This window comes from Hippoglossus stenolepis, chromosome 18, assembly GCF_022539355.2.
Source record: "Hippoglossus stenolepis isolate QCI-W04-F060 chromosome 18, HSTE1.2, whole genome shotgun sequence".
Lineage (NCBI taxonomy): Eukaryota > Metazoa > Chordata > Actinopteri > Pleuronectiformes > Pleuronectidae > Hippoglossus > Hippoglossus stenolepis.
In genome coordinates, this window is record NC_061500.1 from 7283860 (window position 1) to 7295938 (window position 12079).

At 39.7% G+C, this 12079-nt stretch overlaps 2 protein-coding genes and 1 long non-coding RNA gene across 5 annotated transcripts; 1 reads left to right on the forward strand and 2 right to left on the reverse strand.

The window, feature by feature from the left end:
* Nucleotides 1-1074: 1074 nt before the first annotated feature.
* Nucleotides 1075-6107, reverse strand: clic3 (chloride intracellular channel 3). 2 transcript variants are annotated; one of them, XM_035185082.2, is made up of 7 exons: nucleotides 5647-6107; nucleotides 5397-5495; nucleotides 4349-4458; nucleotides 2749-2874; nucleotides 2519-2625; nucleotides 2255-2430; nucleotides 1075-2056 (listed from the first exon to the last, which is right to left on the reverse strand). In XM_035185082.2, the coding sequence occupies exons 2-7, from the start codon at nucleotides 5430-5432 to the stop codon at nucleotides 1892-1894; spliced, it is 720 nt and encodes a 239-aa protein (XP_035040973.1). In that variant the 5' UTR covers nucleotides 5433-5495; nucleotides 5647-6107; the 3' UTR covers nucleotides 1075-1891. The 2 variants fall into 2 exon arrangements, with proteins under 2 accessions (XP_035040973.1, XP_035040972.1); XM_035185081.2 differs by having other exon boundaries at nucleotides 5397-5503; nucleotides 5636-6104.
* Nucleotides 6108-8093: 1986 nt separating this feature from the next.
* LOC118125968 (fucosyltransferase 7 (alpha (1,3) fucosyltransferase)) lies at nucleotides 8094-11813 on the forward strand. 2 transcript variants are annotated; one of them, XM_035185080.2, is made up of 3 exons: nucleotides 8094-8495; nucleotides 9667-9728; nucleotides 10213-11813. In XM_035185080.2, exon 3 carries the CDS (start codon nucleotides 10232-10234, stop codon nucleotides 11279-11281), a length of 1050 nt encoding a protein of 349 aa, XP_035040971.2. In that variant the 5' UTR covers nucleotides 8094-8495; nucleotides 9667-9728; nucleotides 10213-10231; the 3' UTR covers nucleotides 11282-11813. The 2 variants fall into 2 exon arrangements, with proteins under 2 accessions (XP_035040971.2, XP_035040970.2); XM_035185079.2 differs by lacking the exon at nucleotides 9667-9728.
* On the reverse strand, nucleotides 8951-10350 carry LOC118125971. The gene is made up of 2 exons (XR_004698901.2): nucleotides 10190-10350; nucleotides 8951-9868 (listed from the first exon to the last, which is right to left on the reverse strand). It is a non-coding gene; the product is annotated as an uncharacterized LOC118125971 (long non-coding RNA).
* Nucleotides 11814-12079: the final 266 nt, after the last annotated feature.

Here is a 12079-nt window from a genome sequence, read left to right on the forward strand (position 1 = left end):
CCTTGGTACCGCTCAGAGCGTTCGTCCAATCAGGGGCCGGCCAGGCGCTTTCTGGACTTCCTGTTTACATCCACACGAAGAGAAGAGGAGCCAGATGTTCTGCACCATTAAAGAATACAACTTTTTAATACTATAGAATTACTACAGTAATGTTACTCTGAGATTTACTATCTCATATGAAAACCACAATGCTGGAAAGTAACTTAGTATATTTACTCTTTTATGAGTTACATCCTTGTAGTGTTTTATTATTAGGGCCCGAGCACCGAACAGAGTGGGAGACAGTGAGGCAGTGAGGCCCTATTGAAATTGTAAGGATTATTATTATTTTTCAGGCAAATTAATTGGCTTTTTGAGGGCTTTAATTATATTTATTATTATTATTATTATTATTGCTTTTGTTCATATACTGCATTTATTGATGTAAGAAGTTTGTAACCACTGCTGTTTTCACATTTTGCTTTGTGTGGAACCATGACTGTTAATATTTTCTATGATTATGCTTCCTGTTCCCTGTCAGAGGCAGGCCTCAGTCTGCCTTGCTGTTTATTTATGCTTGCTTTTAGTTAAATGTATATGTGTCATTGTTTATATGAGCAATAAAGCACTTACAAACTAGGTAAAATATTTGTCTCTGATGAGTTGTGTGCTACTAATGCAGCTATATTTTTAAGTGTTTTTTAAGGCAGGTGTAATATTTAACTCACTTTTATTCTGCACTATTATTATCCAGACTTTTTTGTTGTTTGTTGTACAATGTACCGTTCTGCAGCTGTTGTAGCACTTTGGCCCAAGAAAAATCTCCCCATGGGGACAATAAAGTATATTTGATTTGATTTCATATGAAGTACTGACTAAAATACTGAGGTGTATCTGTGCCACTTTATACCTCTACAATCATGTCAACAATAAAATGTTCTATTTACATTATACAGTAAAACAAACTACCCATCAGTATATACACTAGTTTAGATTACCACCACCATGACCAGTAACAATGCTGCTTAAACCTGTTATGATAATCCAATAATATAATGCAGCCTATAAATGACAATAGAATATTACAGAAGCAAATTTGTTTTGCACAAAATCATTTTATTTCTGTTTCTGGGGACATCAAGACAGGTGGTAAAATGACAGATGTTCACATACAGGTGCAGAGATACAGTATATACACATTTGCAATCAATAAAATAAACAGTGTTGCTCCTTTCCTGCAACAAACTAGATATTATGAAAACAACAATAAGATCTTCGTACTTCCTTTTTTATTTTAATCCACCATGCAAAAATAACCTTACAATCGGACGGAACTCAATTATTCTATCATTATTTATCATTGTTCTTGATATATACTCTTATTCTCTTTCAATTACTGACTAAATGGAAACACAGACATGTCATGGTGACAGTTTAAACAACTTTAAACTCTGTATCTGGCTTATTCAGTTGATTTAAACTTTATGAATATTTAAAACCTACGTAAATTTGAGGTTTTTCACATAAAAATGTATATGATTATAATGCAATCGGCATCGAATAAATTCTTAGACACAATAGATGCATGCACTATAAGACATAACACAAACATTCTGTGGGATTTACAATGCTTTCTCACTCTACAGGGGCTTAAGAAGAAATCCACATCAGTACAAGAGCATGCAACAGTACAGACAATATCTACAAATACAACATTTTAAGCAACTTTAGAGTAACAACAGCAGCTAATTATTGAACATGTCAATGCAAAAAAAAAAAAAAAATCTTTTCAATTATTTTGACAAAAAAACATAAAGCATGTGCAGTTTTGAAGCTTTTTGAAGCTTTTTCTCTGTCGTTGGTTTTCATTCTACTCTTTGCTCTCACTTATGCTACATGTCTCCCTCTGGATCTATTTGGTCAGGTACTTGGCCACAGACCGGTAGGCGTTGAGGATCTCTGAGTCATTTGGGCAGGTGTAGCGAAACTCATCCTGTTTGTAGGCGTTGTCCAGGTAACGCGTCAGACTTTTCAGCGCCTTGGGGATGGCAAAATCACGGTACTCCTTACACACCACCTGGAGGAAGAGGGGTTTTAGGATTTTATTATTTGTAAAAACAGAGAAATTTCAATACATTACTAGAAGGAATTTTTAATATTTAAATCCAGGAATAGCTCATTACCTCTTTGAACTAATCTTTACCATTGAGATAATAAAGGAGATTGTGTAAATAACGTTTTTTGTATACACAAAGCACCATCGAACTCTGCTCACCTTCACTATGTTGAGTTTGGGAAGCAGGTTACAGTCCGACAAGGTGAGGCAGTCGCCATCCAGGTAGAGACGGGGCGACTCGTTGGCATTGGGGCTCTGTTGCAGCTCATGAGGAAGTGGCATCTCCAGGTACATGTTCAGCTTCACCAGAGTCGATAGAAATTTCTTCTCTAGCACTGAAAGAAAGTCAAGTGTTAAAATCTCCTGCATATGAAAAAAAAACAAACAAATTCAACAAATCCATCTTTGAACTAACTCCCTCACTGTCATTTAGTCCAGGATTGGGATTCTTTATATATGCTGAGAACTTTCGGAAGATGTCCTCTCCAACGCCGTTGGACTCCTTGTATCGACAGCACAATTTTGGAAACCTGCCGTTTAGAGAAAAGCAGATAGAATAGTCAATGCGTTTCAAAGAACTGAAGAATACCAGATAGACTAATGTATTAAGCAATCATCAATGTGTTTGAATGAACCGGATGCAGTCCACTCACTGTGGTGGAGCCAACGTCTCCTCCAGGAACTCCTCAATCTTGTTGGTGTCCGTTTTGACCTCTTCGTTGCAGATGAGGAATGGAGGCTGAGAGCCTGGAGCCAGAGCCTTCAGCGCGTCAGGTGTCCTGGAAACAGGAAACAAACCAGGTTTACCTAATCAGCATCGATCAGATAACAACAAACGTCCTGACCTGGAACCAAACAAAAGCCAAAACCAACAAAACAACCCTTACGCTAACTTTTAACAACCATTGACTGATACTTTCCCCTTTTGTTCTTTAGTTTCACTTCCTCATTCCCAAGTTCAGGAAGCTAATAAATTATTAAACCCCTTAATATTAATCAATAAATAATGAAAGGGTCTTTTTTCCTTTTTTACAAGCAGAGAGAGTACAGTTACACACAACACAGTGTCCAAGTCATGTATTTTACTCACCTCTCTAAAGGAACAAAACAATCACCAAATAAAGCCTGACTGACCCATCCTCCCAGAACACTCATCATGATGGTTCTCCAGATGGTCAAGACTCTTCAAATCCAAAAACCTAATTCCATGATGACCCAGCCAATTGACCTCTGGCTCTCAAATGTCATTAAACATTTCCTGCCAAATAACTCTGATGGAAACCTGTTCCCAAATCCAACTCCAATAAGTCAAATTATGTCTATAAGTACATGAATCATAACTTTCTCACACCCCAGTGGATTTTCTTCCTTCCAGCTGCCACTTGCGGAGCTGGCTGTGCCTCAGGGGCTAAAGCAGGTTGTTACTAACCAGAAGATTGATAGTTTAATCCCTGGCTCCTCCCGTCCACATGCCAAAGTGTTGTTGGGCAAGATACCGAACCCCAAATTGTCCCTGAAGGCTTTGCAGGTGGTGTGTGACAGACGCGCAGTATATAGTAGCACTGAATGTGTGTGTGCATGTGGCTTGTAAGAAAAACTCTAAATAAATACAGTCAATTTATCATTTACTTTCCCATAGGACTGTGATTAGGAAGATCTTTAGTTTAATGCTTATTTTTCACTATTTCACTATCATTTGTAGATTCTATTTCCTGATGATGATTAGTATTATTATTATCATTTGTCATTACTCTTATGTCTTATATTAAGGACGCGTGGTGACAGAGAGCAGGTAGTTCCTGTAGGGTTTGATCGTGCTGAACAGGAATGCATCTTAACTTCCTCAGTCTAAAAAGGCTTGTGGGTAAGTTTATCTGAATGGAGACTGTGTCATTGAGAAAGCAGCCGTCTGTCGATGAGTTATTACAACAGCCTTATTGCGCCTATTGCACGCTGCAGTCAATGCATTCTCTCATTTGGCTTCCCCCTGCAGGCCTGTATGAAGCAACACGGAGGTCATGACAAACATTTAAACTTCAGGTTATTTCCTTTACACCCACAACACTTTGTTATGTCATGCAAGGGCCGGGACCAATACGATGAACCCCATGTACGGCCATGAATGCAACCGAAAAGCTTCAAATGTCTGTGGAGATTTCATCAGAAAGCGAGTTAGGTCCATGGTAAAATAATGTGTGTTTTTTATATTATACTGTATATGTGCTATGAAGAGAGAAAAGTAAGTGCTCTCACCTCTTCATGTCCACAGTGGTGAGGGTGAAGTTGGCCCCTTTCAACCAAAGAATCATGAAGAGTCTCTGACAGAAAGGGCAGTTGCCCACACTCTCAGCGTCCACACTGGCCTGATGGAAAAACAGATCATGAAGAATTACAACCACTGCAAGACACAGGGGAAGGACCCGAAGGCAGGAGAAAGGGGACAGGGTTTGCAGAGTGCCGAGGCGGGACGGGGCAGTCGGGTATAAGCAGGAGCCAAAAACACAGAAAAGTGGCAAAAAAGTTCAACTTGCACATAAGGGAGAGATGAATGCAAAGACACATGCATTCATCGAACAACATTCTGGCAACTCAGAGATTGAAACAACGCACGTGAAAGAGGAACTGGAAAGAGGAAAAACCCAATAACAGACAAGGAACAGAAATAAAACTGGTTCCATTCCTCGCAAGCAAGGGAAAACACCAAAGGCGAACACTGGTTGGTTTTAGTGCTGTAATGCATCTGACCAAACTGTGAATACCTGCATAGGTATTCTTGTCAAGCCTGCTCTGCCCTGACAGTCTGAAGGAATTTTAAATGGAGGGTTGAGGCTGCTTTTCCACCCAGATTAAGAAACACAGTATTTACATGGTGTTTGCTTCCTCAGCTACATCAGATCACATGTATATGTACATGTGAATATGTGTATATATACATATTATAGACTTTGAAAGCTGAAGCATTTTGAAGCAGGACACTTTAAAATTGGAACGCAAAACAGATGCCACAGCTCTCAGCTGCATATACCTGTGAAATGTGTGTTATGAGTTTCTAGGCACTAATTATTTATTAAACACACTTTGTTTGAAAGTCTCGCACAATATCAAGAAATAAATTTGTGATAATGAATGAGTGATCAGAAATTAAATGAAAATAAAAGAAGTCAAGTGACACATGGAAATGTACTGGTTAATTTATATGTTAAATAATTGCAAGCGTACTTAACTCTATTCAACTCTGTTGTGCGTATTAAAACAGATTATTTTAAACGCATTGGCACATCAAAAGTATTTCGGTTCTTACCTTAACGAAGAGTTCAATCTTCGGGGCCTCGGCCATCTTTCTTTCTCTGTTTCCGTCTTTTTCTCTCTGCCTGGTAACGTCCACCTCTCCTGGATTTGTTTCTGACACTGTTGATTTGAACAAGAAACTGTGAATGTAAAGTTTAGATCCTTAACTTTTTACAGTCTCGTGCTTTCGCTCCACACACTCTCTCACACACTTCACTCCCTCCAGGTTTTGATGAAACTGGCCATACTCACACAGGACTGGTGGTCACTCTGGCTTTATCGTCACTCCACCTGTTGTGCGTATTTTAATACCACTGCTTCACCTCTCCCTCTTCAGACACAGCAGTCAAGCCTCTTCTCTCCGCTGAGTCTGTCTGCTCTTTGTTTGTCTCTCACCACACCTGTCGAGCTTTGCGAGGCAGCCGACGCCCCCCCCCCGGCCTTTCCAGTCCAACCAGCAAATCTGGATCTCTCCTCTCAACCTCTCAGCCTTCCAGCAAATTCTATAAGATAAAAGTCTTGCTCTCTATATCCTACTGTCTCAGTCCGTCCACTTTGGTCTGAATCTGCCTTCGTTCAGCCACTTTCAGCCACTTTGTGTAACTAGAAAACCTAAAGTTCACAAAATAAAACTCGATGGCCTGACCCAATAACTCAGAGAGTTCATACATCCAACAGTCCCCTGGTGAAACTACATTTAAATTCACTAGATCCAGATTTGAATCTGCACCAAATTACACACACTCATAAATATCATTCCTCTAAACGTGTCTGATTTTTTATTCTCTAAGAAATGGAAAAATGTTGAAAAACACTTTATCTTGCAATGCCAAAGAAAATGAAATAAACTTAACATTTCATGGAGACTGGTTGAGTAGTTTTTAATGTAATCCTGAAAATAAACAAACCACCCAAAAGTCATATTTTACAAGTTTATTTCCCTCAACTACTATAGTCAGTTACTTTTAACTTTATTTGGCTAAAAGTATGATGAAGATGAAACATTTCTTTGATTGTTGACCATCTAACATCATTTTCTTAATCTTATGTGTTGCTATAACGGCTCCTGCGCTTCTGAGAGGGTATTCGTCATGGATTTGTGGACGAGAACATTCGTGATGTTGAGGTTAGAGCTGACACAAAGTAGGAAGTCTGACTTAACCAATGTTCAGCTATTACCTAATTTGAACTAAGGGAATGAGTCAAAACTAGCCCCCCTGAAAGAAAAATACCCGTGTGTCCACATACTTCTGACCACATGAGGAATTGAGAATGGTCATGGGACACAATATTCATCATTCTGTCACCTGATGTAACCTGCCTTCATTTCTCCCTGTCACTCTCTCTCTGTCTCTCTCCCTAGTGTCAACAGTGTTTTCTGTGTTTTGCTGCCTCTGGCTCGTTCCCCGTCTTCCCCTCAGTCTTTCAGTCGTCGATCAGCATTCATGGCTGGCAGAAAAATGCTCTCATGTACCAGGTATTTACTGAGGTTTCTGTGACTGGAGACAAGGAGGGAGAACCGCCCCCGAGCAAACCGACATAAAAAGAAAAGGAGATAGCAAGCTGAGAGGAAGGAGATAAAGATCCCACAGCACACAGAGGCAGATCGATGGAGATATGGCTCTGGCCACGCACATGAGAAAAAATTAAAAAGGGTGTAACAGTCAGTCATCAATGACTTTGTGCTGTGGAATCCTCTATTTGGATTTAGAGATTGTTCTTTGTAAATTAAACTAATTGTCAGTTTTTATTTTGTTTTATATCTCAATGAAAGGTGTTTCTCCCTTCTATGATTTTAAACATCACCAGTGACGCAAAAAAAGAGTTTCTGGATGAATCATCTGTCCGAATGTCCCAAGAAAACAAGATGCACCAACATGACTGCATGTGTTAATTATCTTTACCTTGCTTCACTATTGTTTGAGTTGACTCATACTTCTGTCAAGGCCCAACGGTCCATGTAAATTAAATCAAGCTGCACACACACTGATACCAGCCTCCTAAATATGTCAGATTCTTTTCAACATTATCTCTGCATTATTTCTTTCACAAAATTCACCAAAAAAAGGCTGTATTACCACTAAACTTGGTGAAAGGATGCAGTATGGGTCGAGGACGGACTCAGTCAATTTTGGTTCAGATCCGGTTAATGGGCTGGATCCAGACTGTTTTTACTTCCCTGTTTTTAAAATTGCAAATTAATGCATCCACACAATGTGTACAATTTGGTGCAGCCTGATTCTTAAAGATGACAGATAATACAATATTTAAAACATTAGTAGTCCAGTCTGTGCTGCTTTAGTGGAATAAAATAATTGTTTTTCCTCTTTCTGCTGCTGATACTTCTGCTTGTTCCTGTAGTGCTCATGAGACACTTAAGGCTTCAGTGTATTGATCGTGTTTACTGTGATGCTCAGACAACAGTGTGTGAATACACAAACATTCTAAATAAAAAAAATTATAAAATTATGTTTTTTACTGACAACCTAACAGAGCTTTCAGGGTTTTTTTTGTGCAAAAGTCCTAATGAATAACAGTAGAAGAGTATTTTCACAAGCAGTTTCACTGATGTTGACTCACTGGTGTGTGATTTCCCCAGAGTAACTACTGCCAACTTCATGTCAAATCCTGTTGAACACTTCCTCTTCTGACATCAGTGCACATGCGCAGCAAACACTGACATACCCATTATCATTAAAAATTAATATTATTAAGCATCATGTTTATAGAAGGGAAGGCAGAGACTTGGGAGCAGATAACGTGGGGCTGAGCTCAAATCAGGACACCAGACACCTCAGCTTCAGAATCAGTGGTATCAGTGAAGGAGGATGGAGCACAAATGACTCATCTCCTGATCAGGGTAGTTGATGACACTGTGTTTTGTGTCTTTGGTCACAGCGTCCTCTCTTAAATGAAACTGTTGTATCTCTACAACGGTAGCTCTACAATGGCTGGGGAGGAGAACAGAGACCCTGGCTACATGAACCTTTCACCACATCCTGTTCACGGAAACCATTAGTTGAGTCAACACTGAAGCGCAGTTAAAAATGAATGTCCGATCCTGACTGGATACTGTCATTTTCATCATTTAGCATCTGGAGACCATTTCAAGGTAAGTTTGTATACTTGCTTTTTAGACACAAGGCAAATCTAAGTACTTTAATATCAAAATTAGATTTCCCTCTTTTCATAGGCAGAAAGAGATTTAGACAATAAAAAGACATCAAGAGCTAATGCGGGGTCCTAAAATCAATTAAAATGGACAAGAGAAGGAAATGCATTGATTAAAGTTTATTATTGGACTTCATAATTCAACTGAATTATGTGGAAATATAGGAAAGACCAATAATCCAAACAGATGAGACGCCTCGCCCTTCTCTGCAGCTACTGTTCTCAATCGACTGCAATGTAATACGACACGAAAACAGTTGAAGTAATTCCATCTAATTAAATAAACAACTGGCTGTAAAAATATACATTCTGGTAATATCAGACAACTGTCATTGGTTACATATTTCATTTTTACTTTGAAAAGCAGAGGGTACCCACAGTTTGGAAGAATGTAGGATAAAGGACAAAGATGCTGCATAAACACCAAGGTCAATAAAATACTTTTGCCCTATGGCTCTTGCCCTTAATAAGTAAAAAAAACAAACATTTAAATATGACACAGGACGGACTGGACCCTCTCCACTATACTCCTCTTCCTTTAACTTGGATTTTAACATTGCTTCCTCTTTAATTGATTTTTCTAAAAACAGAGAACAGAGTGTTTGATTAAATGTTTCTGTCCCGTACAGTTTTATTTCTCTCGAACACTAATGAGGACTAAGGATGATTAAATACGACGACAGGTAACGAACGTTCTTACGTAAGCAGGTGGCTCTGTATGGTCAGAGCTTTCCACAATTAGGAACAGTCTAGTTACAGAATTAGTCTCTGTTGGTTGCTTATTTGTATCAGATTCATGTGTGTGTTTAACCATCGTTTTCTGTTCATCTTTTGATGTCCCGTATACTTTCCCAAGAGAAAAACAGACACAGCTTTTGTCACATTTAGAAAAAGGAGACCTAACCCTAACCCTAACCACAAATTACTTTTTTTTCCCAAGTTACCCAGCAAATAAGTTGAAATGTCTTTGTGCTACAATCTGATTTAAAGAGAAGATGAATTGTTTCCTCACTGATCTGGAAATGTTTTTATTTGAAGGATGGATATAAATGCATGTTGATATGTGGCCCTTTAGAGCATTGTTTCTCTAAATACTCTCTATTTTCATACAGGAAGAAATGAGCTCACACAGCAGGTGTGTTGGAGCGGACAAATGTCATTACCTCTGATACGAGTAGGTGGTGGTGACGCCTCTTCATACTGGAAGTCAGGAACATGTCTCTACTTCCTCCCAATGTTCAGAAGTGAAGCCGGGGGGGATGGAGTGGAAGTAGCAAACTTCCGCCGATACACACGCGACCGATAACAAACTTTCTGGAATAATAAGCATGTGTACATATATCAGTCTGATAAGGACTACATAAAATGTCAGAAGCCATCTTTGAGAAAAGAGCATTTGTCGAGCATGTTGAATTATTAATTTGGTCAATGTCACTAACATGGAGGAGGCGAGATTTATGACCCACTTTTGGGGAGAAGCCATGTCGTTCATCTTTATATACCTATTTATATATCTATTTGTGTTGGGGTCCTGTTAAAAACTTTTCAGGAAAGGAGAATAAATATTGTCCCTGGATTGAACATTTGTTTAAGTCAAAAGTTAAAGACACAAATATAACTCAATCATAATCCTACCTCTTGATTCCCTTTTGTGACAGGGAGGTGATACCACTGAAGATGAAGAAATGCTTCCTCCTCTCCTTCCTCTGTGTTTTACTGCTGTGTCTTTACAACGGCTGGCTGAGAGGACTCGGCGGTCTGACAGCCATAAATCCAACTGCCGTCTGTAACCGCGGCAGCAACAGCAGCAGAAATGTGACCATCTTGTTGTGGTACTGGCCCTTCGGCATGTCCCATAATCTGGAGGGTGACGTGTGCTGGGACCTCTACCGCATCCCCCGCTGCAGACTGGTGGATAATCGCTCCTTGTTCTCTTCGGTTGATGTGGTGGTCTTCCACAACAGAGAGCTGATTCAGGGATGGCAGAAACTGCCGTTAGCTCTTCCACGGCCACAGCGCCAGAGGTGGGCCTGGATGTCCCTGGAGGCCCCCGTTCACAATGGAAACTTGCGGCAGTTTGCAAATATTTTCAACATGACGATAACCTACAGGAGGGATTCTGATGTCGCTGTACCGTATGGCGAGCTGCTACCAAAGGAGACCGGAGGACATCTGGTGGCAAACAACCTTCGGAATAAGAGCTCTCTGGTCTGTTGGGTGGTCAGCCACTACCAGACGCACCACAAGAGAAGTCAAGTGTACAGCGAGCTCAATGCCGCAGTTCCTGTGAAGGTTTATGGGCAATGGACAAAGAACAGCCTCTCCTCCATTGACCTCTTACCGACAATCTCTCGCTGCTACTTCTATTTGGCCTTTGAGAACTCATTGTCCAAAGACTATATCACGGAAAAGTTGTGGAAGAATGCTTATCAAGGTGAGGCAGTGCCTGTTGTCCTTGGACCGCCGCTGACCGATTACAAAGCTGTGGCCCCACCTAATTCCTTCATCCACGTTGATGAGTTTGTGTCGGTAAAAGATTTAGGAAAGTATCTACAAGAGCTGGCAAAGGACAAGAAACGCTACGATGAATATTTCACCTGGAAACAAGAGTGGAAAGTGAAACTGTACACAGACTGGAGAGAGAGACTCTGTAAGATCTGTTTACAGTACAACAGTTTACCTCGGCAGAAAGTGTACTCTGATTTAAGTGCCTGGGCCAATTCTTAAATAAGATCTGAGTTGGAGCAGTTGTGGCTCATTATTAATAAATGAATGATAAATGTTATCCCATTGGTTACACAGACATGCGTTTCTGCAGTAGGATTAACATGGTTGCTTTTTAATGTTATTTTTGATGCAGTTGCCATTCGTTTGCTGTGCTACTTAAATGAAATAACGGGGGACTGGTGGAAGTGAGTGAAGGACGATACATTGCCTACATCAGGATGAAGATGTGAGGAAGAGAAACTTTAAAAAATGTAACCGATGATATGAAAACTAATGTTTTCTCATAGCAGACATGACATACGAGGTGACTAATAAAAGAAGCGATAGTTACAAAGCATCCAACCTGAAACTGATCCCACAGCTCTTTGCACGGCTGCAACTGCAGCATCAGATCCACTGACATATTTTGTCTTTGAAAATATGTCTTATCATGCTTGTTAAACATTTACTTCTTCTTTATTTTGTCTTTCTCGTCTTACAAATAAAAATGTATTCTACCTTCTGAAATAAATTCAAACAGTCTCACAGGAAACAGAGATCAATATCTTCAAAAATGTAAAAAAAAAAAATGTCGCAGTATGATTCAGTTCATGATTCAGTTTGCAGACCTGCCTCATATCAAATAAACGATCTCAGTTCCTGCATAAGTCAAACAAAGTTCAAATCCACACTGGTCTAGTGCAGCACTACAGACGCACAGAATAAAGGACAATTTACTTTTGGTGGGACATGTGCAAAGATTTACTGGGAAAATGAACAATTGGGTAGTTTGCATATACAATTTTTCAAGGAAAAGTG

Excerpts from the sequence above, each read along its gene's own strand:
- clic3 (XM_035185082.2), bottom strand. The coding sequence starts at position 5,432 with ATGGCCGAGGCCCCGAAGATTGAACTCTTCGTTAAG. Across the intron at positions 4,459-5,396 it reads AGATTGAACTCTTCGTTAAG|GCCAGTGTGGACGCTGAGAG; the intron begins GTAAGAACCGAA and ends TTTTTCCATCAG. Across the intron at positions 2,626-2,748 it reads GAGACGTTGGCTCCACCACA|GTTTCCAAAATTGTGCTGTC; the intron begins GTGAGTGGACTG and ends TCTAAACGGCAG.
- LOC118125968 (XM_035185080.2), top strand. The coding sequence starts at position 10,232 with ATGAAGAAATGCTTCCTCCTCTCCTTCCTCTGTGTTTTACTGCTGTGT.